This window comes from Artibeus jamaicensis, unplaced genomic scaffold (genome assembly GCF_021234435.1).
Source record: "Artibeus jamaicensis isolate MK-2021 breed Jamaican fruit bat unplaced genomic scaffold, CSHL_Jam_final contig_384, whole genome shotgun sequence".
NCBI lineage: Eukaryota > Metazoa > Chordata > Mammalia > Chiroptera > Phyllostomidae > Artibeus > Artibeus jamaicensis.
The window spans coordinates 12941160-12967975 of record NW_026521810.1 but is presented as its reverse complement, the minus strand read 5'-3'; the positions used below and the strand labels follow the sequence as shown (position 1 = coordinate 12967975).

The following is a 26816-nucleotide window of genomic DNA, read 5'->3' as shown; positions in this document are numbered from 1 at the left end:
AGTCGGGCCCTGCAAGAGTTTCCTGAGCACTTCCGGTGTGCCAGGCACAGCGCTAGGCATAGAGGACACAGCAGGGACCCCTTTACTTGCATTCGGGGAGACAGGTGGTAAACAAGTAAGTGACTTGTATGACATGTCAGAAGGTGGAGAGAAATAAGCCGAGTACAGGGGACAGGGCTGCAGCAGTGGGGCTGGAGGTTCTCTGAGAAGGTGAGTTGAGCCAACACTTGGAGGTGAAGGGCGAGCACCAAGCTAATGGGGAAGGAGCAGCAGCATAAAGGCCCAGAGCAGAAACAAGCCTGGTGCACCTGAGGACAGCAGAGGCCAGTGTGGCTGGGGCAGAACAAAGAGGGAAGAGGAAGGAGAGGGGAAGGGCAAGGGAAGTGAGCGGTGTGGGCGAGGGAGCAGGACTCGGGAGGCAATGGGAGAAATCCCCGTGCTCCGGCGTGCTCTAGGCAGCCTGAGAGTGAACTGGACTATCTCCGAGTTTCGCACCTGCTCTAACACATAGAACAATGCATTGCATTACACATACTATTCTGCATTATTATATAGAAGACATAATAACAATGTGTGGGAATACACACACACACTGACAAATGCATGAAATGGGATAATGGACACAACAGCATTTATTCACCGTGAAGAGGTATATCAGTCTACAGCACCGTTTCAGCCTACAGGGTTTCAAAGAGCTTTCACACCCAGGAGTGCACAGGAGCCAACCCATGGGGATTAAGAAGGAAGCTGTCCTTCAGCACTTTGTGTGGAAAATGAGAAAACACGGTGTGGAGATGGTCTTTGCTGCGCTGTGACCGGAAGGCCAGGGTGCTGTCCACCTTCTGCATCCCACCTGGACAGAGGCAGGAACTCCAGGGCCCAGGTGTGGTGCGTGACCTCCTCACGGTCCTGAGCCTGGGGCCCCACCCTGCTGACTCTCAGCCAAGACTTTTCCACTGCCCTCTATGGAGGCAGGTATGTCTTGGGTGACTTTCTGCCCCTTCTTCCTCCTGGTCAGCCTTTCTCTGCTGCTCAGCCTCAGGGCTGCTATCCGTGTTTAGACTGGGGTGGGACTTGAAATCTAAACCGTGGGCAAGTTTAGGCCCCGCCTCCTCCCCACCCTGTCAGCCCAGCTGTGCAGTCTGGGTCCTGGACCGGCACCTCCCTCCCATTGTCTGGTCTGACACAATCAGACGGGAACTTCTCCTGGGCTGCTGGGAGGAGAGCCAGACCTGCCTGCAGTGGCTGCCACTTTGGGGGGCCCAAGCTCTGAGCCCTCCAGAGGGCAGAGCAGGGCCAGCGCTTAAACTGGATCTGGTTCACACAGCACTGCATCCTTTCAATACCAGACTGATGACGATGCTGGCAGTCCATGGCTGGCTCTGACCACCTTCCCACCACCCCATGGCCACCATTGCTTCTCCTACCCCCAGCCCTCCCATCAGCCCTCAGGGAATTATGGGAACACAGCCTGCCCAGCTGCAACCCATTCTCCACACTGTAGCCAAGAAAACTTTCTAAAGCATGAGTCTGGTCATTCCTTTCCCCTGATAAAATCCTTTTACACACTCCCCTTTGCTTTTTAGGGTAAAGTCCAGAGTCCTCAACGTGCCTACAAGAACACTGGAATCTAACCCTGCACGCTCTCCCAGCCCCAACTCTCCGCCCCCCACCATACCTGCGCACACGCACATGTGCGTGCATGGACACACACACACATACCCTGTAACTGCCCTGCCGTGAACTCAGTTCCCTAAATGTGCTTGGTGCTCCCTGGCCACTGGACCTTCACGTGCGGTCTTTCCCCCAGACCAGAGTGTTCTGTATTCACCTCCTCCCAGCCCTCTGTCCACCCGGCTAGTTCCGCCTCTTCCTTCTGGCCTCTGCTTTGAGGTCCCATCTCAACAGCCAAGACTGTGAGGTGCCCAGCTCTGTGAGGTCAGGGACACACCTCCCGCTGGCCACAGCAGCCCCAACACACACCCCTGTGAGGGCTTGTCTGTTTCAGGATGACATGACTGTTTTGGTCACCACTGTGTCCCCAGGTCCTGGCAGAGTGCCCAGCGCTTAGTAGATGCTCAGCAAATGTTTGTACAGTGACACACACAGAACGGAAGGGAGGGAAGGCGGGAGTGAGGGGAAGGGGGAGGAGAGAAGGACTGTCCCAGTGAGGAGGCCCTGGCACATGGCACAGTCGTAATTGTCCAAAGTCATCGTCCCTCATGTTCCTCCGTTTCCTAACAGTTTACAAATCCCTTCCATACCACCCTGCTGATAGGTGTGAATAACATATGACTTTTTTAAAACGGAAGAACCTGAGGATCAGAGTGGGTGAGTGGCTTTCCGGAGGTCACACAGCTCAGAGCCAGGTCTCTCTGACTTTGAGCTCACAGCTTCTCAGGTTCTGGAACCGAGACTGAGTTCCAAGCGTGGGGGTCCGGCTCTCTCTTGCACCCCGAAGGAGATATTATAATGCTGGACTTGGTCACCCGATTTGACCTGTGAAGGTGGTCTTGGGCGATCAGGGCTGAGGTCACACTGTCTTTGCTCCTTGGTTAGCTCTGGCCAGTCAAGGATGGTCTCAGGGCGAAGGGCACTCCCCCACCGAGATGGCTGCCCAAACTTCTGTGCACCAACGTCACGGCCTGCAGGACTGGGGAACCTCGCCAGCTCCCGCTTCTTACCTGCTCACCTTCCATCTGCAAAGGCGTATTGGAGAGCAATGAAAAGAGAAGGCAGACTAGGCTTGAGGGAGTCTGTTTCTGCTATTTAAAGGCACCCGCCCCGTGCTCCCACCATTCTGTTTCTCACTTCCGACTTCCCCAGGAAAGCACTCACACATGTGCACAACTTCACTGCAGAACAACTTTTATAAGAAAGGGCCGGGAGGGACATGTGCATGGGAAGGGCGGAGCCTCGGGAACGTCCTGCCCCCCCCCCCACGTGTGGGGCACTGACGTGGAAGCTGGAAGAGCAGGTGGACACGTGTCCTGACACGGAAGACACTCAGGGCGTCGCTAAGGGAGTGAGCCCCCCTCGCAGCAGAGCAGGCCTGGCGTGCCGCTGCTCCCGTGGGCGCCACACGCACGCCCCAAAACAGGGGCCCCGTTCCCACGGAACGGACAGGAGACGGGGCGGGAAAGGTCTGTGAGGGCGAATGCCGCATAATAACAGGGTTGCCTCAGGCTAGGGCTGAAGAAGGAAGACGTTTATCGCCACTGTGTGAATTACTTATGATATATTACGTGTATAAGCTAAAAAGAAATAAATGAAAACAGAAAGAAAAGTGGGAAGACTGTGGCTCCTCAAGGAATCGGAAAGTGGCAGTTAGTTAGGTCCAATGTCGCCCTCCGGGCCACTGAGACCACCCGCCCTCCCAGGAAGGATGTCATATTGTGACCCTACTCTCTGGAGCCCTGGGGACACTCTGGGAGGAGAGAGGTCCAGGCAGAAATCAGGTGCGGGCCCACACGCGCAGTCCGGGGCGCTCTGAGGAGGCCGGGTGAGCGCGCAGCCTGAGCAGGGAGCGGCTCTGTGCTCTGGTCGTCCATGGAACCCACAGGTTCCGTTCTCTCCCTCTCCGGTGGCTTTCCTGGGGCTACTACTACGTCTGGGCCCTGGAAACACCCTCTGGGTGCAGAGAGAATGCTGGCTCGAGGTCCACATGAGACCGGGTTGCACCCCAACTCTGCTGGCACCAGACTGGCCCAGAGCAACCTCTGTGCGCTGCTTGCCTCAAATTCAGCCTCACTGGGTGTCGTGAGAAATAAACGGGGCTCTACTTGAGGCACTGGACAGTACCCGGTGTTTAATAATAGTAAATAACAGTGGAGGTGGCTGCTGTTATTAGAAGGAAGTGAGTGCAGCGCGCAGCTTTCCCTCAAGACAAAGGTGTGTCTGTCCCCAGATGTGGGCCCTGTGGCCCCGAGGGTGGCCCTATGGCTGGGTATGGGGCCCAGAGACAAAACACGGGCGCGAGGCCCTGAATCCTCAGGGCTGCTCCTGCAGGTGCAGGGGGTGGGACTGTTTGTCTGCAGCAGAAGGCAAGACGTCTGACTGGGAGGCAGCCTAGGCCCAGGATGCAGTGCTCAGATGTGAAGCCTTCCTTCAGGACCGGCAGCCAGTCCCACTTCCCAGCCGCCAGGGTCCCGGTCCCTTCCTCAGGCCCCTGCGCACTGCCCAGGGTCAGGGAAGGGCAGGCTCCATTCTGGGGTTTGTGCCAAGAGCAGGGACCTCTGGCATTCCAAAGCCACGGAGAACAAAGCTGGCCCTGAGTCTGGCGAAGAGCCCTATGCCTGGGTTTTTCCTTGGCGCCTCCCCAAGAACAGCTGTCGGGAAGGCAGCCCACTCAGGTGGCCGGAGTTGGCTGGGAGGGTCCCTGAGCCCTGCCCCTGGGGGCTGGAGGCAGGGCTGGGCTGCAGGGATGCGTTCCTGCAGAGTGAGCTGTTCCACTCTCCTGGTGCAGGGCAGTGCTCTAGCCAGCAGGGTCTGACCTCACCCTGGCCACTCCCTGGGTTCCAGAACCTTCTTCCTGCAGGGAGGGGCAGAGGCACTGGGAAGGGGGGGGGCGGATTAGGCTGGGAGAGCAGAATGCCCAACACTTAAGGCCTGGGTCACCAGTGCTCATTAGGACTTTGAGGCGACCACCCACCAGCAAAGAACCTTGGACACGGTCCTTATTTTCCTGGGGCTCTGTTTTCCCATCTGCAAAACAGGTTGAAAAAGGACCTAGCTCATTATCTGTAACTCAAAAAAAAAAGAAACTATTGTTGGCCTGCGTTATCCCCTCTCTACCTGACCCCTTTCCTCTCCCGTCACCTTCCTCCCTGCTCCCCAGTGAGGCTCTTCCCGGCACTGCACTAGCCTGGGAGCAGCGGTCTCCACCCTGCAGCCCAGGTGGCAGCCACCAAGGCACTGAAGGTGCGCAAGGAGCTCAAGACAGACGGGCCCAGGACAGCTCTCCAGCCCAACACCAACTGGACAAATGCCACCAGCGGCTTTTTCCAAAGTGCTTCCCACAACCATTGGCCCTTTCCTTTCACCTGCCAGGACCTGAATTTCTATTTCTGGGTTTTGAAAGCCTGAGGGGAGGAGGGGAGGAGAGGAGGATCATTAATGATTGATTCTCTGGCACCACCAGCAGGAGGCCTGGGGGCAGGCTGTGGACGTTTCCTGAGCTGTGGGGACCTGGTGGGAATCTCGTGTGGCTGTGGCACACCCGAGCAGGTCAGGGGCGAGAGCCTGCCCTGGGCCCTTCTGCCCTGGCAAACCCCTGCCGCCTGAAGGCTCTGCCCTTGTGGGGCCCCTTCTGCCTTCAGCTGTGCTCCCTCTTTCTGGGTCCCCTCACAGACACCCCTGCCCCCATGCGGCCCCCCCACCCACCCTGCACCTACTCCCACTCACTGGCCCTTTCCTGCCAACAGGAAATCACCTGTCCATCACCTAGGGTTCAGTCGGCTCTTTGAAAAACTCACAGAGCTCTGGGGAAAGGATTAAAGGAACCGACTTCTACTGCAAAATTTGAGAGCAGTTTTAACTCTGCCCTTTTGGAAGTGCTGCCCTGCCTTTGTTGTCTCATAATAATTAACTTTGTGCAGAGCCGCAGCTTTCAAACGGCTTTTGCATCCATAATTCCTTTCACCTCACAGCAAAGCTAGGACAGGCCTGCCCTCGCCACTCCTACCTGCACCCACATCCTAAAGAAGAGGGAATGGGGGCTCCGAGGAAGGCAAGAGCCCATCCCAGGGAGCCGGGGCCCAGCCACTCACCTCCCAACTCAAAGCAGGAGTGGCCGTCTCCTGCCCAGAGAGCGCACCGGAGTCCCAGGAGGCGCTCACCACGTGGTGCAGGGCGGGCAGGTAACCCAGAAGGGTTCTTGGGGCCAGAAACCTTCCCCCAAGGCTGGCCTCCCCCGGGGCACCTGGGCCAAGGGGAAGAGGCCCATGGTCCATGCTGGAGTTCAGGGGCCAGGCAGCCGGAGCCAGGAGGCAAGATTCCAGCTGCACAGCTGAACGCCGCCCATGGTCAGTGTAAACTCCAAGCTGCTTGAAAAAGACCCCCCACCACCTGCTTCCCAGCTCCATCAGCTAGATGACCGGCTCATCCTGCTCTGCCTGGGACAGTCTGTGTTGGCACCCAACTCCCACATCCAGGGAACGATCGCCCTCCGCCTCGCCCCTGACCACCCCTCCCACCAGCTCAGTGGATTTCAGCTGAGCCTTGGAAAAAAGACCATCTTTAGAAGGCTCAGCAGATCAGCCTGAACTTAGAAAACCACAGACTACTCACTGGGCTTAGGCCGTTCATTGCCTGGGATGGATATTAAACTCTTTGAATGTTAAGCTGGAAAGAATATTCATTTCCACACAGAAACACTCAGATCTGTGGCCAGATCTGTAAAAATTTTAAGGGCAAGCCAGAGTTACTTTCTCTTCTCTATTTTCATATTGAGAACTAAATCAATTTTCTGGGAAAAACACTGGGTTAAAAAATTGTAACTCAGCTTTAACCTCAGGTTACTGGTCGACAGTCTCGGCAGGAGAGGCTCACAGACATCAAGTCTGCGAAGGGCCCAGGAAGGCGTTGATCCTAAGAAGCGTGTTCTGACTTTCCCATTGAACTGAGAGCCTCCTACTTGTGATGCGAAATTTACCTCAAAATTTTAAGTAACGTCAAAGGAAGGCTTGAGATTTTCATTCTTAACTAAGAATCATGGTTCTTTTTTAAGTTTGAGGGGGGAAAACATGATAAAAGGGATACACACACACCCTTTATATATATATATAAAATCTCAACCTCGTCATTTTGCAGACAAGGAGGCTGGCCCCAACAGGTGGGGTGCTGTTAATAACCATTTTCTTGGCCTTCCTTGAAGAGAACGAGGACGCAGAAAAGCCCCCAGGCCTGTTCCCCGCTGAGCCCAGGGAGCAGGGCCCGAGCAGGGCAGGGGCTCCCTGAGTCCCTCCTGCCTGTGGTGCCAGAAGGACTTCTCCGCTCAGCTGCCTCCTGTCACCTGCAGTCTGGGGAAGGGCTGCTCTCAAGTTGTGTGCAGGTAGCTTTTGTACACTGTTTTCATATTAAAGTGACTTTTTAAAGATGAGCTTACAAATGGGATGGGAACAGAACGTTTTGATGACTTGCTGGGGTTTTTTTTGTCCTTTGAGAACTTTTGCCAAAAATGGGGGGTGGGGCGGAGAAGGAGGAGGCTTGTTTTGTTCAGGGGAGAAGAGCATGAGCAAGAAGGAGGCCTGAGTTCCAGCACAGCTGGTACCTCTCAGCCCCTCAGTGGGAGGCCTCTCTGAGGTTTGCAGAACTCTTGGGCCAGGGGCTGGTCAGGACAATCCACGCTCCACGCTGCCCTACAGAAGCAGGTGGTGGGACCGATGCCGTGCAGGGCCTGCTTCCGTCTCAGCGTCCTTCGAGCTGCTCCCTGTGGTCCAACCAGAGAGGGGGCTCTGCACATCTGCAAACACAGAGCGACAGCAAATGACAACGTCAGAGAGACTTTTAAAACAATGAAGCACCTACTGTTTTGTTCAGAGACCTGCACAGATGTGGAGGATATGTTTAGGGTCATCCGTATTCTTTTTCTTTTCACAAAATGATTAATTTCTGCTAAATCGAGAAATGAGAAAGTCTGAGTGGGAGGAGCAAGTGGATTAGTCTGAAAGATAGAAAGTTTTTTTAATTAAGAAAAAATTGTGTGACTTCACACACACACACACACACACACAGAGCCCCAACGAGCTGTCTCTGAGGCCCCTTCACTGCCCCAGAGCAGCCTCTCCAGGCAGCACAGCCCCTCCGGGCCAGGGAGCACCGCTGTCCTCTCAGCTGTGACCCTGAGTCCAGGAGCCTGGCCTGAGATCGAGGGGGCATCCAGCCTCGCCCCCCTCTACAGCGTTGCCTGTGCCCCACTTCTCTCCTTGAGAGATGGCCACCACGAAGCGATCCTCAGCCCCCATGAGAGACCCTTCTTACCCACACCCAGGCCCTCACCTCCCCAAGGCTGCTGGCTCCTGCAGTCAAGGCCGGAGGTCGGCCGGTCCTGTCCCTTTCTAGCAGCCTTCCACGCTGAGGTGGGATCTAGGCCCTCACTGCCTGCCAGTCCTCCGAACTCTTCTTCCAAGTTCAAAATCCTGGAGGAGCAAGAAAGAGGGCTGAGAGGCCTGGTGCTCTATGTGTTGGCAGAGGGGTCCCTGTGAGATGGCTGTGACCATTGTGGTTAGCCTAGCAGTGCGGGTGTGTGGGCCCTGCCTGGTGGTAAGGAGGGACCCGGCTCAGGGCTCCGCAGGGTTCCGCCCTGGAAGAAGTCCACACCAGTGGTGCGCAGGTGAGCAGCTTCTGCCTTAGGGAGCAGGCTAGAAACAAAAGTTCCCTCCTGTGAGAGAACAGGCCCCTGGCCTGTGCGGACAAGAGGACGGGGTGTTGTAAAGCAGCTGCGCCTTTCCCGTCTGCCGGTCAGCGGCGGGGAGGGCACCGAGACCCTCGGGCCGGGCCCTGAGGTCTCCGTCTCCCAAACCTGAACACTCCCAGGCCTGCTGAGTTGGGACTCGGCTGCCTCCCTCTCCTCTCCGCTGGAAACAGAAGCTCCAGAGAATGTTTCTAACTCCTGAGTCCACTCAGCCATGTCCCCCCTTGCAAAATCCTCCCCTTCCCGCACCCCCCTGCACCCAGCCAGCCAATCGGCGGGCTGCGAGCCTCTCCAGGCCCTTGTCTCAGGGCCCTGGCGGGATAAAACCGGTGGCGATGCCTGGCGGATGGGAACAAACTTGGGACCGAGGAGAAACGCGGGCCCAGGGCACCCTCGCGACGGGCCCAGGGCACCCTCGCGACGGACCCAGGCACTGAGGGCCTGCGGCTGCCGGCCAGGTATGCTGCGGAGGCTGGCTGAAAGCTGACCAGGGGAGAGGGCTGGTTCGAGAAAGAAAGGGTCCCAAGAAGCCTTTTCTCCCAAGTTAACCTGGGTGAGGCTGGGGTGGCAGAGGAAGAGGGCACCCGGGCTGGAGTCGGGACTTTGGTGGCAGACCCCCAAGTGTGTGCTAGGCCAGGCTGAGGTTGCCCACACTTCTCCTAAACCCTTCGACTCTAGCCACGCCAGGAAGGCCAGGGGGACAGGGCCCGGGCGGAGGTCTAAGGCAGCAGACTTGCTCTCACGCCCTTTTCCCTGGGTCTGCAGGGCAGCGGTGCGGCGGATGCGTCAGGGACCTGCGTGAGGACTCCCTGAGCCGCCGCGGGCCGCGAGCGATCCTCCGCGATGCCTCACAACTCCATCAGATCCGGTAAGGACGCGCGTGGCCGGACCCGGAGCCCCGCGTCGCTGTGCGTCTGTGCGTGCGCTCGGGTCCGCAGGGCTGGGGGCGTGCGCGCCGGGCTCGCGGGTCCCTCCTGCGCGGGGACGCAGCTGGGGCGCCTCGGGCCTGTCTCCCAGCTGCGACCGCTGCGACCGCTGCGCGGCTTTCCGCCCTGAGCTTCCCTGGGTCCGGCGGAGCTGCCCCCGCAGGCCTTGGTTTCTGCGGACCACACGGAGCGGCGAGGAGCTCTTCGTGGGGTCAGAGAGTTGTCCCTCGCGCCCACCCCTGGCTGGCACGGCCCGTGAGTGTGGGCCGGGACCTGCTGGACTTGCAGTTCCCTTGCCTCGACCACTAAGCCCTTGTCCGGATGCGCGCAGCTCTCCTAGATCCCCTGGCCGGACTGTGGGCCCCGCGCACCTCTAAACCCAACGGGAAAGTAGCCGGTGGTTGGGTCTGAGAGCCATGACTGAGCTGGGGGTTCGGACTCCTCCTGGTCGAGCGCGGGCCAGGCGGGGAGCCGCGCGGGGATCTCGGCCTGCAAGGACTGAGCTGCCCGCGGTGTCGAACCCCTTCCTCACCGGCGCCTGGGCCCAGGGCTTTCAACGGCGCTCGGAGCCCCTGACCGAGGCACCTGCCCTCTCCTTCTCCTGGCCCAGCCGGGGCGGGGTGCGAGGCGCGGGTCTTCGTCCGGAAGGAGCTCTAGCATCGGGGTAATGGACGCGCTGGGCACGGCCACTCGGCGCGCATCAAGTGCGGACAGCGGGCAGAGGCGCGGCCCGGCCGCGGTGATGAATGGAGTCGGGTCGGCCGTGGGGAAAGCGATTTATGGGGCCAGGGCGCAGCGCTATCGATTTGGGCCAGAGAAGTGAGAGGAAATCAATATTTCAGATGAATTCTTGGCGAATATGAAGTCCGCTCGGCAAACGGGACATTTGTTATAATAAGGAGGGTCGGATCCGCGCCGCGCGCGGCTGAGATCTCTATTTAGCCAGAGCGCGGCGGCCCGGCTTCGCGCGCAGCCTCGGATCTCCGGGCCCAGGCTCCGCGGTGTGGGGCGCGGGGAGCCCCGGGGCGCCGGACTGTTCCTCGTTCGGGTTTATTGCGTGGCGGACGCCGGGTCCGCAGTAACCCCTCCCCGCCGTCCCTCCGGGGGCGCGGGTCGGAGACCTCGCGGCCCTTCCCGGAGCTCGGGGGCCGAGCGGGGCTGCCCCGGCACCCCTTGCTCAGCCGAGCCCGGGCGCCACGCGCGCTCGTGGACCACTTTCTGGGGCCAGAACCGTGCTTTCGCCCCTTAGTCTTTAGCCAAATCGGGTACAATACGGGGCGTCGCCCCGCCTCGGGAGCGGGACGGTCTTGGAGGCCGAGCGCTCTCCGGGTGCGGGACCCCACGCCAGGCTGGTCCAGCGCTTCCAGCCCGTCGCCCCGACTGTCCCCTGACCTTTCTGGAGGTGTTAGTAGCGAGTGCTCTCGGACCCCGAATTTACCGCGCTGGACCAGATCCTTTGAGACATAAGAGGAAGTCTCAGTTCCTTGGGCTGGCTTGATTTTGGTTTTGCTACTTATTTTCATTCTAGAAGCAGTCATTAGAACAAATGGGAAGAAAAGATAAAAAGAAAAAGGACACACTTTATTTTTATTTTAAATTAGCAACAGGCTCAGGTGTTGCGAGGATTTCGAGAGCTCCGAAGCAAACGGCCCTTGGTTTGGGGACGGAGCGGCGCAGCGGCGGCCGGGGGGCCTTCTTCTGTCCAGGGGAGTCAGGGGTCTCCCCGCCTCCGAACAAAGAAATAAAGCTGAGCGGGAGGGAGGAGGAGACTCTCTCCTGTAGTTTAATGCAACGCTAATGAAATAAAAGGGAGTTGCCTAAAACGAGGCCCAAAGGGTGGAGGCCGCCCCTGCTCGTTTTCTGGGCCCCGGGCGGGCTAACCCGGCCGAGGACCCCGTCTTTCCGGTCCGTTTACTTGACGCCGCTGCCCCGTGTGTAGAGCTCAGTTCACAAACCCGCTCCTCCTGGTTTTGTAGGCGCTTTTCTCGCTCAGGTGCCAGCTGCTTCTTCCCCCCCAGCACTCCCACTTCTCAAGGCCTTCACCTGGAGACTCCCATCCGCGTCCCCCTGGGGCGGGACCAGGCGAAGGCTGCGGGGCCGCTCCCCGGAGCAGGGCGGGCGCGCCGTTTCCGAAGCCCAGAGCCGCTCTTCCCCGCGAGTCCCGAGCGCCCGGGGCTCCGACCGCCAGCGCGTCCTGGGCCCCTGTCGGCTGACCTTGCCTCGTGTGTGTGTTTTCGGCAGCTCTATTCCGAAGGGATGTGGAGAGTGAATAGCGAGTTCTTCTGGTGCGCGCTGGTTAGCAATGGGCTGAGCATTTCGTAAAACCACTGGGAATTTTGTAGCATCGGGGACCAAAGATCCTCTAAAGTAAAAGCATTGTTTAAATATTCAAAGAGGTGTGGAAAGTGATAAACATCACACAAAGGTCAACGTAAACAATAGTGCGTCACTGGGGAAGAGAGTTTAATAAAGCAAGCGGGTTGTCGTTAGAAGTTATGTGGAACACCTTGCCTCCGCCCTGTCGCCAGCTCCTGAAAATCGGTTGTGCAAATGCAAAAACGAGACCGCGGACCGCGCAGGGGCCTGCCTCGCGCTGCCCAGGCCCGAGACGCGGAGCCCCGCGCGCTCCTCCGGGTTCGGAAAGGCGGAAAGGGGCCGAAGGCGTTTGCGGAGCGCCTGTTTTCTTCGCAGGTTTTTCGCTGGGGTTGAAAATAAGGTCTTCCCGGGATGGACACGGTCCGAAAGGGCATGAAGGGGCACCGGGGCTCCTCGATTCATCTTTGTTTCCAGATGCTCCTTCCTCCCACCCGCCTCAGTGCAAGTTAATTAGGAGATAATTTAGCTACCTCGTGAATTAGTTTTCAGATGAGTATCTTTTCAAGCTTTGTCACTTTAATTGCCCCGCTGATTGATAAGAAGTAATTATTTCTAATGGACACTTTTTGATGTCGATTGGAAGCATTTATTTGGGACTTTTTTTGGAGTGGAAGGAAAGTTAATTAATTTTATCAATCTATACCCAAAAGGACTCTTCTAATTCGGCTGAAGGAGACAAAGGAAGTGAGGGAACACAGCACACAAGTCAATCTTATAGAATTATAATTATTAATAGATTTTTGTTCAAAGGAGAGTGTCTACTATTAAAATAGTATGTGAAAACTTTGCATTTAGGGCCTCAAATCTCCAATTCTAATGGGAACATTTTTTATGGGTTTATGTTTCCCATGGACGCGTAGCATTCACAATCCCTTTATATGCTGACTTTACTTTGGAGGTTAGTCGGCTTTGTAATGAATTTTTGTGTCAAGTAAAATCAATAGAACTCAATATACTTAGAATAAATGGCATTATTTTTGTAAGAGCTAATTGTAAGAAAGATTTACTAATAGTCATCCTTGTTCTGTAATTATTGATAGAGTTGAGTATAAAGGTGAAGCTTTACTTACAGTGACATGTCTTTTCATACCTAAACCTCGGAGTAAACAGTTTAATCATTCACATCCTCCAGAATTTCTTTCTGTGGAAGAGAAAGAAGGGAAAGAACAGAAAGAAAGAATTAACAGAAAGAAAGACAGACAGACAGACAGACAAAAAAGCTGAAAGTAGGCAGTGTGGGGGCAGGGGAAAAGGTGGCTGGAGAATAAAAATGAGCAAACTTATTTCAGAAACGAAGGTGGCCAGGTGCATGGAACCTCGGTCATTCAGTATAAGAAAGTTGAAGTTCTACTTCAGAACACATCCTTTTGAACATGATTCCCACCAGCTCCCCTAAGCAACCCCTAACCTCCACTGGAACCCCTCACTTTTCTAGGAATAAAGGAAGGCACGACCTTTGGGAGCCAGTTGGTCTGGATCTGTGATGACTAGTAAGTCAAAGTCCTGATTTGTGTCGATGAAAAGGGAGTTGGAGCTGTGCATTGCGCTCTCGGGACTTAGAGAGAGATTGTGTGTTTGTTATTAAAGCCCCTGTGGGCTTCATTCCTAGCTGTGCGCCCACAATCTTTTCACAGACAGACTTGTGACTCGCTGACATAGAAGATATTGCCACACTAGCCCAGAGTGGAGACACCCTCGTGCTCACGCGCACAGCTGAACCGAGAGCAGCCCCGTCAGACAAGGTGCCCCCCTGTCGGGTTAATTCAGCCAGTGCCCTTTTCAATCCTTTATGTGTAAAATCTTGTCTGCTTTTAATGACGTTTCTACCAGACTACGTGGAGCTGCAAGAATGAGGAAACATTTTAGATGAAAAAGAAATTTAAGACTCACAAAGAGCAGATAATATCACATACCAACCTCATTATTAGTGAAACTGAAAAATATATAAATAATGCAAAAAAAATCAGCAAGGGAGAGTTTAGTAATGGAAAATTCCCCTGCAATTAAATGAAACAGTAATTCAGTGGAGATATGCCTGAATGAATTAGCATTTGTTAATTGGCTCTCATAAAAACAATGTATGTGTGTGTGGTTGAAGGTGTGTTCAAAGTATCTATTTTTCATAGGAAAACTTCCTCAAATATGCATATCAAATTATGTAGTGATCCCTTTCTATTTTGCAAAACGTCCCAGTTGTCTCGCTGGTGAATTTCACCCACACGCAAAGTGTGGGGGTAGGGAGAGGAGCCCCCATTGGAGGAGAAGAATAAAGCTGCTCCTCTTACCTTGGGACATTTCCAGTGACATGTTGGCAGAGCTTAGAGACATCCACGCCAGGTCCTGAGTGGACTCTGAGGTGGCTCATCTGCTCTGGGGCACAGCTACCTGGGGCAGAGGGGCTGCTCCGGGGCTGTGCCCCGCCCCCGCCTCGCCCAGCCTGCACCAGTCGCCCCCCAGCTCAGGCAGCAACCGCAGTCCTAGTCTCAGGAGGAGCCTGCTCTGCGCCACTGTGCGGGATGTGTCTGCGCTCTCGCCACAGTTGGTCTGACTTCTGAGCTAAGCGTTTTAAAGCTGCCGTATTTACCAGTCCAAGAGGTGCCGAGCTTCCAGTTGCACAGAGAGAGCTTTGAGCTCTGTGCTTCTGAGAACACAAGGAGTCAAAGGGTAAAAGAACTTTGTTTAGGAAGAAGATGATTATTTTAAAAGAAGGGGGCAGGGGAATGCACCCCATTCAAGACTGCACTTTGCTTTTGTTCTAGTTGAGACTTGGGGAAAGGCTGAGTCTCTCAGCCCCCACTCCTTTCAGAGATAGGACTTGAGGATGTGAAACACCCTCTGAAGAGAGAAGAATGAGCCCCACACTCAGCACTCTTGGGGAGGTGACTCTTTCTGGGTCCACTGTGAGCCAGGTCCTCTGCCTGGGGATGTGCAGGGACCATGTCCAGTAGAGGGGCTGGGTTTCTCTTTGGGGGAGAGGTTCAGAGAGGCCTGGTCCAAGGTCTCCATTGCCGACCACTCTCCCAGGCCGATCCCAGCTTCCCCAGCCCATGGTCAGAGACCCTGGATGGAGGCTCTGGGTCAGGGTTGGCCAGAGGCACCCACCCTTCCCTGTGTGTCTGTGGCCACATACTTTTAAGTAGGACTATGAGAATTCATAACCATTTTCTCGAGTCCTGAGTTGGGGCCGACAAGCCGGTTTGGGTTCCTGAAAGCCCCTCCAGACCCCTCCCCCGGCCATGTGGGGACATGATGAGCAGACGTCTCTTATGTGGGACACGACAGAGCAGCTTCGAGGGACAGTTTCTGTTTCCCATGCGAGGCTCACATCACCGAGTCCGGGCTCCGCAGTGACTGCTGGACCCTGCCTAGGAGTCTCCTTCCTGAGAGACTTTTGGGTTCGGTTTCTGTGCTGGTTCCTGTGCATCCTTCCTTCATCACGAATGCTGCGTAAGAGGCCAAGTGTGGCGAGGGCTCAGCACAGCCAGCCCCCAGCTGCTCCAGCTCTGCTGAAGCCACTTTCACATCCAAAGGAAGAGCTGAGTGCACCCTGGACCCAGGGAGACCTCAACAAATGGAAGTCTCCTTGTTACCTTTGAGGCCGGCGTAGGCATGGGATTCAGGACTCTCCCGGGCTCCTGACACTTCTGCAGAAGAGAAGGGAACTGCTGCTCAGATGTGACTCCAAGTCCCCTTCCCATTGCTCCTGTCCCAGAGCCCAGCTCATCACAGTGCCCTGTGGCACCAGACGATCTGCACCTGCAACTCCACTGGGAACTCGGGCCAGAACCCTGGGAGAGAGGGCACAGGGGCCTGCGTGGCGGCCGTGGCAGCAGGCAGGCCTTTAGTCCCTCGGCGGGCATTCCTCCTCAGTGTCCCCAGCTCTCCAGCTCAGTTAGAACAGCCCCCTTTCCAGTGCAGTTCTCAGTCTTCCTATCTGCGAAGTGGGAGAGGTGGTTTCCACCTGGACGGCACTCCTGGAGGTGCCTGTGAGGAGGGAGATGATTGACCAACAGGGAAGGCAGAGAGAGGGGGCTTTCTTTGGGTACATACCCCCCAGGGCTGTTATATCATCCCCACCAAAAAAGCAGCTGTCCACAGGCACCTTAATAAATCACAGGCCAAAACATAAACTTACTCCAGGGCACCTCCAATCCACACTTGGCCTCCCTGTTGGGTCCATGTCACAAACCAACGGTCAGTGGGTGAGATGGAATCAGCCTCCCAGTTACTGGGAAGACCAGTCCCTGAAGTCGGTGTGGTCACCGTGCCCCGTCCCCGGACAGCGAGTGGTGGGCACGCGGGGTGCTGGATCCCTGTTCTCCAAGTTTAGACTCAGTCCCTCTGCCGCTTCTCAGGGTCCCTTCACTTGGGTTCAAACCCAGTCGTGTGTTCCTAGTGTAACGTTGGCAGGGAAGAGATTTAATTTTAATATTTCACTTCTTTGCTTGTGCAGATTGGGCTGGTGGCATTTCTCTGATGAAAACCCTTCAAGCAGACAACTTGAGGGAAAAACTGTTTTACTCTCTTCTCTTAACTCCTTTCTCTCCCATCTTCAGCCACACAGCTCATCAGCTTTGTCTTCTGCACTGTCCTCCTAAGTGGCCTTGGAGTGACCTGAGTACTTAGTGCCGATGAGTCCCCTGGGACATATTGCCGTTGTCAGACCAGCACAGCGGACAGGTCAGGGAGCTGCCTGGGCGACACGTCTGAGAGAGAAACAGCTCGATCTGCTGTCCCCGCGGGAGCTGTGCATTTGCACAGACCCGGCGCCCTCCGGGTGTTTTAATTCCTCAGCTGCTCCAGGAGGTCAGCAGAACCAGTTATTCCAGGGTAAACTCTGGGTGTGAGGCCTCGAGAGGGGGACTTCTGAAGTCACTGTGAAACAAGCCCAGTGGGCAGCCTCCCCATCTCTGCAGGAGCAAGAAGGGGCTGACCTGGGAAGCCTTGACCTTGACCTGACCTTGCTGCTTTCTCCCCATGTGACCTGAGACAAGCCAGCTGTCTCTCTGGCCTTGAATTTCCTCATCTCTATCAGGGTTTCTAGGAAGTACTGAAAGTTAGACCAGGATCCTCACCCGGCGCAGAGCAGCTACTGAAGACATTCACCCTCTCCATTCAGTGGTCACCGGGGAGGACGGCCTCCAAAAGTCCTCCAGAGCAGATAGATGCCCAGACCTCACATTTTTGTAGTATTTTCTTTGAAGCTTTCCACTAATAACTCAGAACCCTGGCCAAAACTTTGTTTCAATTAGATTTCAGCACAGGCCCTTGGATGCCCCACATGGATACAAGTGAAAGGCTGCGCCTGCATCGGTTGGTCCGAAAGAAAGGGCGCAGCGGAAGTGCGGTTCAGAACCCGCGCCCCGCCAGCAGCTGCCCGCCGTCTGGACAAGTGCTCCCAGCTTCCCTTCACCACAACGCCCGGTGGAAGGGGAAGCACCAGGCTGGTGGTAGAACGGTGCTTGTGGACATCCTGCTGGAATCCGGAACATGCTAGGGTTTCAGTGGAGCTGGTCTCAGAGGAAAGTCGAGCTGGAGGGGGGGTGTGGGCTCTGTGTGCGGCTCAGGCAAGACCAGAGGAAGACTTGCTCCTAAATGACCTAGAGCCATACAATAACCTTTAATGAACATTCACTAACCTTCTGCCTTCTCTCCCCTCCCCACCCACCGTCTTACATTTTCCTGTTTTGTGTAACGATAGCCCGGCTTTGGCACAACAGCAAACCCTGGCTGACCTTTAAAAGTCTGTGACTAGCTGAGCCCCAGGTCCCTGGGCCCTGCTCTGTTTTGCTCTTCAGCACTGAGGGGTCTCAGCATCCTCAAAAAAGGAGGTGGCAGGAATGGGGTGACCCCCTGACTTGCACTTGGTGTCTGGCTGTGCCTTCAAGGTGGGAACCAGGAGTAGGAACGAGGCCATGGGGGGAGTGCGGGCGCAGGAGAGGTACCAGACCCACGCTCGGAGCCGGCTGGAATCTGAGGCCTGAGGTTTAATTCAGTTTAGCAGTCTGCCCGATGTGGGCAGGTGCCACGCCAGCAAATGCTGCCAGGGAGTCAAGGTAGATGACAGGTGAGAGGCCCTCAGGGCCAGGAGCTGGAGTCCTGTGATTCCCTCTCAAGTGGACAGAATACCAGCAAGAGAGGAAAGAATCAGACCGAACAAGTCAGTGGGAGGCCAAGACTGGAAACTAACACCCTGGGTGGTGGACACACCAAAGCCATTTCTCTGAATAGTCACCCAGTCCAACCACACCACCGCCAATACCAGATAAACCTCATCCGGCCTGAGCCCCTGGATGTTCTGGAAAGGCGGCAGGAGCCTGTAGGGTCAGCCGGCTCCACATGGTCTCCACTGGCTCTAGGTCCAGGGTGGCCGGCGAGCTCCTGGCAAAACACTGCAGAGCTGTAGGCGCAAATGCCATGGAGGCCGGCCCACTTCTGCCAAATCGAACGCTTGCTGAACACGCCCGTGCTTAACCTCGGTGCCTTCAGAGGTTTGCACTCTGCAGGACCCCCTCAGGGCGTCCCATCTCTTTGGCAGTGTGACAAGGCCTGGGCCCTTCCAGCCCTTAAATTCTGTGGTGCTATGATAGTGTCCATACCAGGAAGATTCCATGTCCCCCGCTCCTGTTGGCCACAGAATTGTGGGGACAGGTGCCCCTAACTGGGCCTTGGGCACACTCTTTTGCAGGTGGGGCCGGCTCTCAGGAGACCCGCCGACAACGACTCATTTGCTGTCTTCAGGGCCTGGCTGGTCCTGTTGGCCGGAAGGTGTCCATCTTTCTGAGAGATCTGAGGCCAGGAGCACATCATGCCTCTGCCCACACTGCTCTCTGTCCACTTCCTGGAAGTCACTGTCTGTACTGCCGTGTACACGCAGTTGTATGCAGCCTCCTATCGTTTGTGCATGTTCTCCATTTCTCCACGTCCATGGCACCGGCCTTCAGGCCAGGTAGCCTACCTGCCCTCTTGTTGGCTGAGCCCTCAGAGCAGGACACACTTGGTTTTGCATCCCCTTCAAACACTTAAGCCTGTGTGACCTCACTCTACAAGTAGAGTGGACTTGTAGCTTTGGCCTCTGTGGGCTGCTGAGGACTAACTGACCTCATATTTGTGAAACACTGAGTCACGGGCTCCCCACATCCTGGCATCCTCAAAGCTAAGGCCTCCTGCAACTTATTTCATCCTCCCCACTCCCCAAGACCCCAGCACTTAATTTTTATGGCCTGTTTATCATCTACTTGGTATAGGAACATTTATCTCTGCAGCTTTCACTGTGTACACTTGAGCTACTTTAGTGCCCGGGGGGATGTGCCTCACACGTTGCAGGAGCTTCATGGATTCTTGTTACACCCACAGTTCTGGACCCAGAGTTGGTCCAGGCTAAAAGGGTTCCCAGACCAGGAAACGAAGACCCAGAGAAATGTGCCTTGCCCAGACCCCACAGGTTTCAGGCACAGCAGGGGCTCCATGTGACAGACGGGGCTTCTCAGCCTGACCGGTAATGTCTTTCAGAGCAGGCACAGGGTGGAGTGAGGGCTGGCTGAGCTGAGGGAGTGCTGATTGCAGCCTCTTCTGAGTGTGCACTGGACTGGTGAAACTTGTACACACACAGATGCACAGGCACACACATGCATACACATGCATACACACATACAACACACAGACACATGCCCACAAGAGAGACACAGCCATACACACATGCACACACAGACACAACACGTTCTCATACACAGATTGTACAGAGACACACATATACACTTATGCATAAGCCAAGACTGGGACTCGAGTAGGCACAAAGGAACCCAGGCTGCAAAGTTTAAAAGGCTCTCGCCTGCGAGCTCACGCAAGGACAGGGCAGGCCCGAGAGTGAGGGCCTCCTTACATTGTGCACCCTGGGTGCCTGTGGGGTTGGCAGTTTGAGCCCTGTTTTATATGACAATTTGAAGGTCAAATGGCCAGTTAGGAGCAGACCTGGGGCTGTGTCTACATCTGCATCTGCATCTGCATCTGATCCACTCCTGCAAATCTTTGGGAAGCAGGGTGCCCTGCAGGGAGAAGGTTTTTCTCCCTGGTGGGCCGGCATGAGAACTCCACACAGGAAAGGTCTCTGGCTGGGCCTCGGGTGTCTGACTTAGGCCTGTGCTTCTCAGATGCTGGACCTACAGCAGAATTGCCAGGAGCTTGTGAAGATGCTGATTGCAGGCCCTTGGTTTGCTAACAGAGCCCTAGGAAGTTCTGATGCTGCCCTAGAGACCACACTAGAAACACCCGTACATATACCTATGCAGCACCTACCACATACCTACTCTGTGCCAGATCTTGTTTGGGGAGTTTTACTCCCAACCAGCTGGTCCTCACAGATGCTCTAAATCCGACCAACCATCCTGTCAAACTGATACCCAGTGTCCTGCAGAAAGGTCCCATGTTGGGTCAAATTTGCCCAGGCCTGCCAATGTTCGCCACTTCAGTGGGTACCGCTGCCCAGCCTCACCACCCTGCACCTGAGCCCAGGCCAGCAAGACACCCATCCCCAGGACCAGGGAGGCGTCCCTCTGGGACAGCTCAGGCCTCTAAGGCAGCAGCAAATTCCCTCGAAGGAAACTTTCTTTCCTCAGTCCCAAGGTGGCCACTTATAAAGAAAATAGAAAACTAATCACAGCTCTATCACGTGAAAGGATCAGTGTGCTTCGTGTTAGGAAAACTTCAAAACTTGAATGCACAAGTTAGGCGAACTGGCAAAACAATAACGCCTGTTATTGTAGAATTATGTGAACAGCACCACCACAGACACTTGTGAAGCCTTCACTGGATTTCGGATTTGTGTGAAGTGCTGGGGAGAGAGCGAGAACCACTGTTCCCCCTCTGAGGTGAGACTTCAGTGTGAGAAGTTAAGCCCCACTGGTAACTGGACCTGAGTGCCCAGTAGGGAGCAGGCGCAGTGAGAGGGTGGTCAGACGGGACGGCCCCTACAGGTGAGGGTATCCGTGAGTGTTGTGGTTAAGGAGGAGGTCCTTGCCCGAGCTTTGTCAGGGGGTGGGAGTGGGGAGGGTGTCCCAGGCACTGTCGTTGAATGGGCGAAGGCTGGAGATGGGGATGTACATGGTGTGTCTGGAAGCAAAGACTGGTTGGCTGGGACGTGAGTTTGCATACAGAAGTAGTGCGAAATAGGGTCTGGAAGTGAGAAAGGAATCTTCTCGGATTATACACCAGTGGTTTGCCGGCAAATGCCAGTTAATGATTGGATTGAAAGGAAGTACAGTCAGGACTCAGTGAGTATTTTGGAAAATCACCAGGGTGAGATTATCCGGAACAGGGCTGGAAATGGAGAGAAGAAAGAACATTTGATAATGCAAACTCTCCAGCTCCCACAGATCATTACCACAGCTGTCCACTTGATAAAGAGGCCACGAACCCCAGGGCAGAGGAGTTAGGTGCCTGGCTCTGAAGGGGCAGGGACATTGACGACCCAGGTAGGTTGGAAGTTCGTGCCTGGAATGTGCAGGACTCAGGCTTCCTGATGGCAGGTTAGATGAACGCCTGCCCTCTCTTCTGTCCAAGCCCATGGTCTGTAAGAACCCCACTGCTGTCCCCTGCTCCAAGCTGACTCTGGTCCCTGGAGCAGCACACTCTCTCAGGACCCCGCATTCTGCTCCTGCTGGTCACTCCTGGGACAGCTGGCAGAGTTCTGCCTCTGACTCAGAGACACTACCCCCCCCACCACTGCACCCCATACAGCTCAGAGCTCCGCCCTCTCCCGCTCACTCAGCATGTCACATCCATCTGCGCTGAAGCCTTTCCTCTCCTCCAGAACGTCAGTGAAAGCAGAGCCGTGGTCTTTGGACTTCTGTAACCCAAAGCCTAACTCCATGCCTGCTGTTCTGAAGGACTGGGTATATATTTACACACTGTACTAAATTCTAGTGTAACGATGCCCTTTGAAGTGTTTTGGAGCTAGAACTCCAGGCCTGTGTGGCCAGGGTGCATGGCTGGCTGAGAGCGTGTTGTAGGGACGGGGTGACTGAGAGTTGGCGCCAGTGCCTCCAGCCATGGCACCCATTTGGGGCGTTGCAGGCAAGTGCTGGGACCAGAGGCGGGGCCTGAGGGACGTCAGGCACTTAGGGAGCTGCTGTGAAACCGTGAAACTGGCCGTGATCCAGGCGTGGGGTCCACAATGAGCACCCACCCACTCAGGGAGAATTAGGCCAGGAGGAGAGCAGGCAGCAGTGTCTCTGGGTAGTGGACCAAGAAGGAAAAAATAAATCATGATTTCTGTGGGTGGTGTCACGTGCTGAATGTTTGTGTGCCCCCCAAACTCCCATGTTGAAGCCCTTAACCCCCAACAGGACAGTGTTTGGAGGCAGGGCCTTTGGGAAGTAACGGGTTGGATGAGGTCACGGGGTGGGGTCCTGTGAGGGAAAAGCGCGCACTGAGGGAAGACCCTGTGAGCACACAGCCGGGGGAGGTCCTGACCACACTGGCACCCTGCTCTCGGGGTGCCAGCCTCCAGAACTGTGAGAAATAAATGTCTGTGGTGGTTTGTAGTGACATGCCGAGCTAAGATAGGTGGTTGGAAAGGGGGCTTCGGGGTGACGGGGTCTTCAGAGGAAATCTTGAGCAGAGGTGTCATGGCTCCAGGTTTGGACCAGGGAAGCAGAAAGTGAGAGGAGCGACTGCTTGAGGTGGGATGGGCGGGGACGCGGGAGCACAGGAGGCCCGGGCCCAGCAGCCCACCTCTCCTGCGTGTGTCCTTGCAACACCACAAAGCCGTTGGGCTCCTTACGGGGCCGACACACGTGCGGCGTACCATGCATGTCTTTCTTGGATGATGCAGCGTGAACGCCCCCGACAGAAGCGCTCGGGCTGCTCTGACACAGGCGTGTGGGTCCCAGCACTTCACAGAGCTGGGCGCTGCGGCCACGCCGTGGACATCAGGCCGCGCCGGGCTCACCCAGCACCAGCTGCCGGACACTGTCAGGAGACGGGCCGCTGGAAGGCGCTGCACGGTGCTGTGCAAAGAGCCCCTCGGAAGGGCAGCCGGACGTGGCGGGAACCGCAGCGTGCTGCTCACTCGGGTCTGAGGTCCTAAGGAATGTATGGGTGCTGGCCACTAGATAAACAGAACTACACCTTTAAAAAAATGTCCCCCCCCCGAGGATACACTGATGGATTTTAGGAAGAGAGAAACATCCAGGAGAGAGAAACATTGATCAGTTGCCCCCCACTCCCATGGCCCCATATGTGCCCTGACCGGGAACTGAACCCACAGCATTTTTGGTGTATGGGATGACGTTTCAACCAACTGATCCAACTGGCCAGGGCACAAAATTACACCTTTATCTTCAAAGTTTCTCAACCCACAAACATACCTTTTCCTGCCACTATCGTTCAGTTTTGTTACATCAACAAGTGTCTCTGCCCACTCTGCAGAAACACTGGTAGTCACTACCTTATGCGATTGACATAAATACTTGTTGATCAAATGTACAAAACATTTGTGATGACACCATGTAGTTTGTAATAATCAGCCTGTTGTGCTGCTGCAACTAGCGTGGCACATGAGCCCCCGAGACAGGTTCACACTTACGTGTCCGGCGGGACTTCGTGAACAGAGGTGGCTCACTCGGGGCCCAGGGAGCTCCCGGGAATCCTGGGTGAAGCGGGATGTTACAGAGCGCCCTCTTATGGTCGGAGTGGGGGAGCCGGCAGTGGCAGCCCCCAGAACGCCTTCGACACTGGTATTTTAGGGGGACAAGAGGCCAGATTCTAGGATAGACAAGTCCTGCTGCTGCCTGCCCACCTGATGACTCTGTCCCCACTTGGGAAGAGCCACCATGAGCCCCTGAGACCGAGCATTGCTAGCAGACCTGACACTGGCCAGACGAGTGACCTGCGAAGATGACTGACTGTCCCTGGGCCTCATCTGAAAACAAGGTCTCTGTAGGGGCCCCAGGACCACCCATGTCCTGTGAGTTAAGTGGGAGGCCAGGGCAGGGGGAGGGTGGGGAGGTGTGGTGGCACGTCAGGGTCCCTGTGCTCAGGCTTCCAACCAGAGGTTGCACATAACGGGAGGCCACAGGTCAGAGACCTCATGCCTGAACGGACCAGAGCTGACCACAGCACAGAGCAGATGCTCCGACATCTCGGACCCCGCCTTCCCTATGGTGCCCCTTGTGGGAGCCTTCCCAGCAGCTGTGGACTCGACCCAGCCTCATCAATTGCTCCTGCAATTTCATGGCCTTATCTTTTGGGGTCTCCGTGAGTGGGGGCGTCTCTGGCTTTTATCACCAACAGAGCTAAAACAGTGTTCTGCACACACATACTTTGTGAAGGCTTCTTCATGGTGTGTTCCTGTGTGAGGGCTGAGTATTACATGTGTGTGTGTGTGAACACATGTCTCTGTGTGTGTTGGTGTGTGTGTCCCACACAGGGGACGAGGGGGAAAGCCAAGGCCCAGTTCACATGTGTTGAACTGAATTAAATTTAAGAATCACTTACCTGACAGCACTTTGAAAGGGCTCTGCAAATATTAGGTGAGTTTATCAGCAGCTTTAGGCCGGGTCTCTAAACACTCCCTGACGGGAGGAGGAGCCTGGAAGTCCCGCGGCCTTGGGGAGCCCAGCCTGGAGGGAGTCTTCGCCCTGCTGCCATGCGCATGCTCTTGTGTCAAAGAATAATCTGCACACGATGGAGGGGGGGTCAGGAATGGACACCAGGTAGCTCTGTGGGTAGGTAGTGGTGTCAGAGAAGCAGGCAAACTTGCGTTAGAAAGCATCTGCTCTCGGCCTGGCTGCCTGAGCCTACCTTACACTGAAAAGTCACTGGAGGGGCAGCCAGACACCCCGAGAGAGGAGCCCAGGGGCTCCCCAAACCTGCTGTGTCCAATTCAGAGGTAGAACCCTATTTATCTGCACAACAGTTTCCCAGGGCTGCCACGACAAAATACCACAAACTGAGGGTTTGAACACCAGAAATGTGTTATCTCATGGTTCTGAAGGCTGGAAGTCTGATATCGGTTGTTCCACCTGAGGCTGCGAGGGCGAATCTGTTCCATGCTGTCTCCTGTAGCTTCTGGTGGTTTGCTGATGTCTTGATCCTAGTCTGTGACAGTAAACTCCAATCTTCACCTGGCACTCTCTCTCTCTGTCTCTCCGAATTTACCTTTTCATAAGGACACAGTCACATGGATTAATGGGATTAGAGCCCATCCTAATAACCTCATATCAATTTGATCGTCTGCAAGGACCCTATTTCCAAACAAGGTCACGTTCTGATGTATTGTGGGCTAGGATTTCAACATATGAGATCTGGGGACACAGTTCAACCTACAGAAGTCTGAGTGCTGCACGTTCTTGGTTTAGCTGAACTCACCACCCAGCCCTGACCAAGACTCTCAGTGGGTTTGGGTCCAAGGGATACTAGCTATAGAAGCCCCAGGTTGGAACTTACAGAGAAAGGAAGAGATGTGTGTCAAGAGAAAGGAGGAGAAGCTGACACATGGTCTCCAGAGCCTTCCTTGTTGCACCTGCCCCAGTGCTCCCACGGTGGAGGAGACCTGCTTCCCAAACCCCAGACCCAGCAAAAGAGAGCCTGGTGCCTGGGTTTACCACCTAAGATACTAAAAACGACAAGCAAACGAGCTGATGAGAGGGCGAAAAACTCAGGGCATGCCACGGTCTAGAAGCCATTCTGCCCACTCCCCACTGCCTTCTTCCTTCACTGCTGCCAAGTTGGCTCCAGCCAAGATGATCGCAAAGGGCCTCCTGGGATGAGGAGTGGACAGGGACTTAGGTCAGAAAGTACGAGTGCCGTCCTGGCTCTGCCAGGGGGTGATTCTGTGACGGTAGATGGGCCGTCTCTCTTCCTGGCCAGGGATGCTCTCAGGTGTGCCCCAGAACTCCGGTGCATGTCCACCTCAACACTGTGCTGGCCAGAGCATCGCACAGGTTGTGTGGCTGCCCATGGGCTCACGTGAGTGAGCTCGAGCCACTCCTGGCAGTTGTCTGTGCAGAGAAATTGCCCAAGGTCCCCCAACAGAGCTCTGTGCACTCCCTTCTCTTCCTGGCCTGAGGGCTGCCCTGCCTTTACTGTCCTCCAGTCCTGCAGATGTTAGGACTGGGGGACAGCAAAGGCCATCTGCTCCCCTTCAGCCAGATTCGGGAACCAAAGCGCAGACAGGCAAGGTCAGCATGGGTGGAAGCGCCACCACCCAGCTCTCAGCAGCCCGGTTTCCTCCCCTGAAACCACAGCCTGCAGACTGTTCCCCTAAGTTCCCTCTAGTGTCCTTAGGCAGTGGCGAGTGGCTTGGGGAGTATCGTCCACTTTGCTGCGGTTCTGGGAGTCTGCCATCGACAGCTGTAGAAACCGTGGATGCGCAGTTCGCCCCAGATTTTGCCCAGCGTGTCAACTTGGAACAGCAGTTCATTTGTTCCTGGCGGCTTCGCCCTCAGGACGGCCAGCCCCCAGCTGGCTCTGAGGGCTCCGCACCTCACACACACACGTGGAGGTGCGCACGCGCGTGCGCGCACACGCACCACAGGTGTTCCTCAGGGTCGTAGACAGAACTGCAGGATGTGGCGCATGTGAGTGGATTTAGAAACTCAGGCTCTACAACACGTCGGGGGTTATTAACATGCACGTTTCTCAAGGGCCAGGACCATGTCTTCTAACAGAAGCTGCCTCCCCACCCCCACAGCCTGGAATACTATTAGACACAGAGTGGGTGCTCATTGAATTGAAATTTAATGAACTGAAAATTGCTTTAACAAAGACCCCCCTTTTTTTTTTTTTTAGAAAACAGCATTAATATCCACAGGCTCCTGACCCCAGAGGGTGTGAACTTACAGACTCCTGGCGCCCCGGGGCTGGCACACCTGCCCACTCCCCTCCAGCGCTCCCACGCACAGCACCCTGACCCTCTCACTGAGGTCCCAGCTATGTGGGGCCCGGAGTCGGGCGGGGGGCATCTAGGAGGTCGGTGAGGAGGAGCGAAGGCGAATGAGCTCTAGCAGACCTCCAGTGAGCACTGGACGTTCGTGTTTACTCAGTTAATTGGTGCTTTCGGTATATTGACCATCTACTGAGTGACTGTAAACTCAGCAATC

General features: G+C 55.6%; 1 protein-coding gene and 2 long non-coding RNA genes across 7 annotated transcripts in view; 2 read left to right on the top strand and 1 right to left on the bottom strand.

The window, feature by feature from the left end:
• Positions 1-1671, top strand: LOC128627310 (uncharacterized). The gene is made up of 3 exons (XR_008391476.1): positions 1-115; positions 709-975; positions 1587-1671. It is a non-coding gene; the product is annotated as an uncharacterized LOC128627310 (long non-coding RNA).
• Positions 1672-6779: 5108 nt separating this feature from the next.
• On the bottom strand, positions 6780-8600 carry LOC128627328 (uncharacterized). Its single transcript, XR_008391494.1, has 3 exons — positions 8522-8600; positions 7999-8138; positions 6780-7462 (listed from the first exon to the last, which is right to left on the bottom strand). It is a non-coding gene; the product is annotated as an uncharacterized LOC128627328 (long non-coding RNA).
• A 180-nt stretch (positions 8601-8780) lies between these two features.
• PAX8 (paired box 8) overlaps positions 8781-26816 on the top strand; it is a 52098-nt gene continuing 34062 nt past the window's right edge. For all 5 annotated transcript variants that reach the window (XM_053664669.1, XM_053664665.1, XM_053664668.1 and 2 more), the window contains exons 1-2: positions 8781-8871; positions 9179-9281. In XM_053664669.1, the coding sequence (XP_053520644.1) occupies positions 9257-9281 (25 nt within the window). In that variant the 5' untranslated portion in view covers positions 8781-8871; positions 9179-9256. The remainder of the gene's footprint in view (positions 8872-9178; positions 9282-26816) is intronic.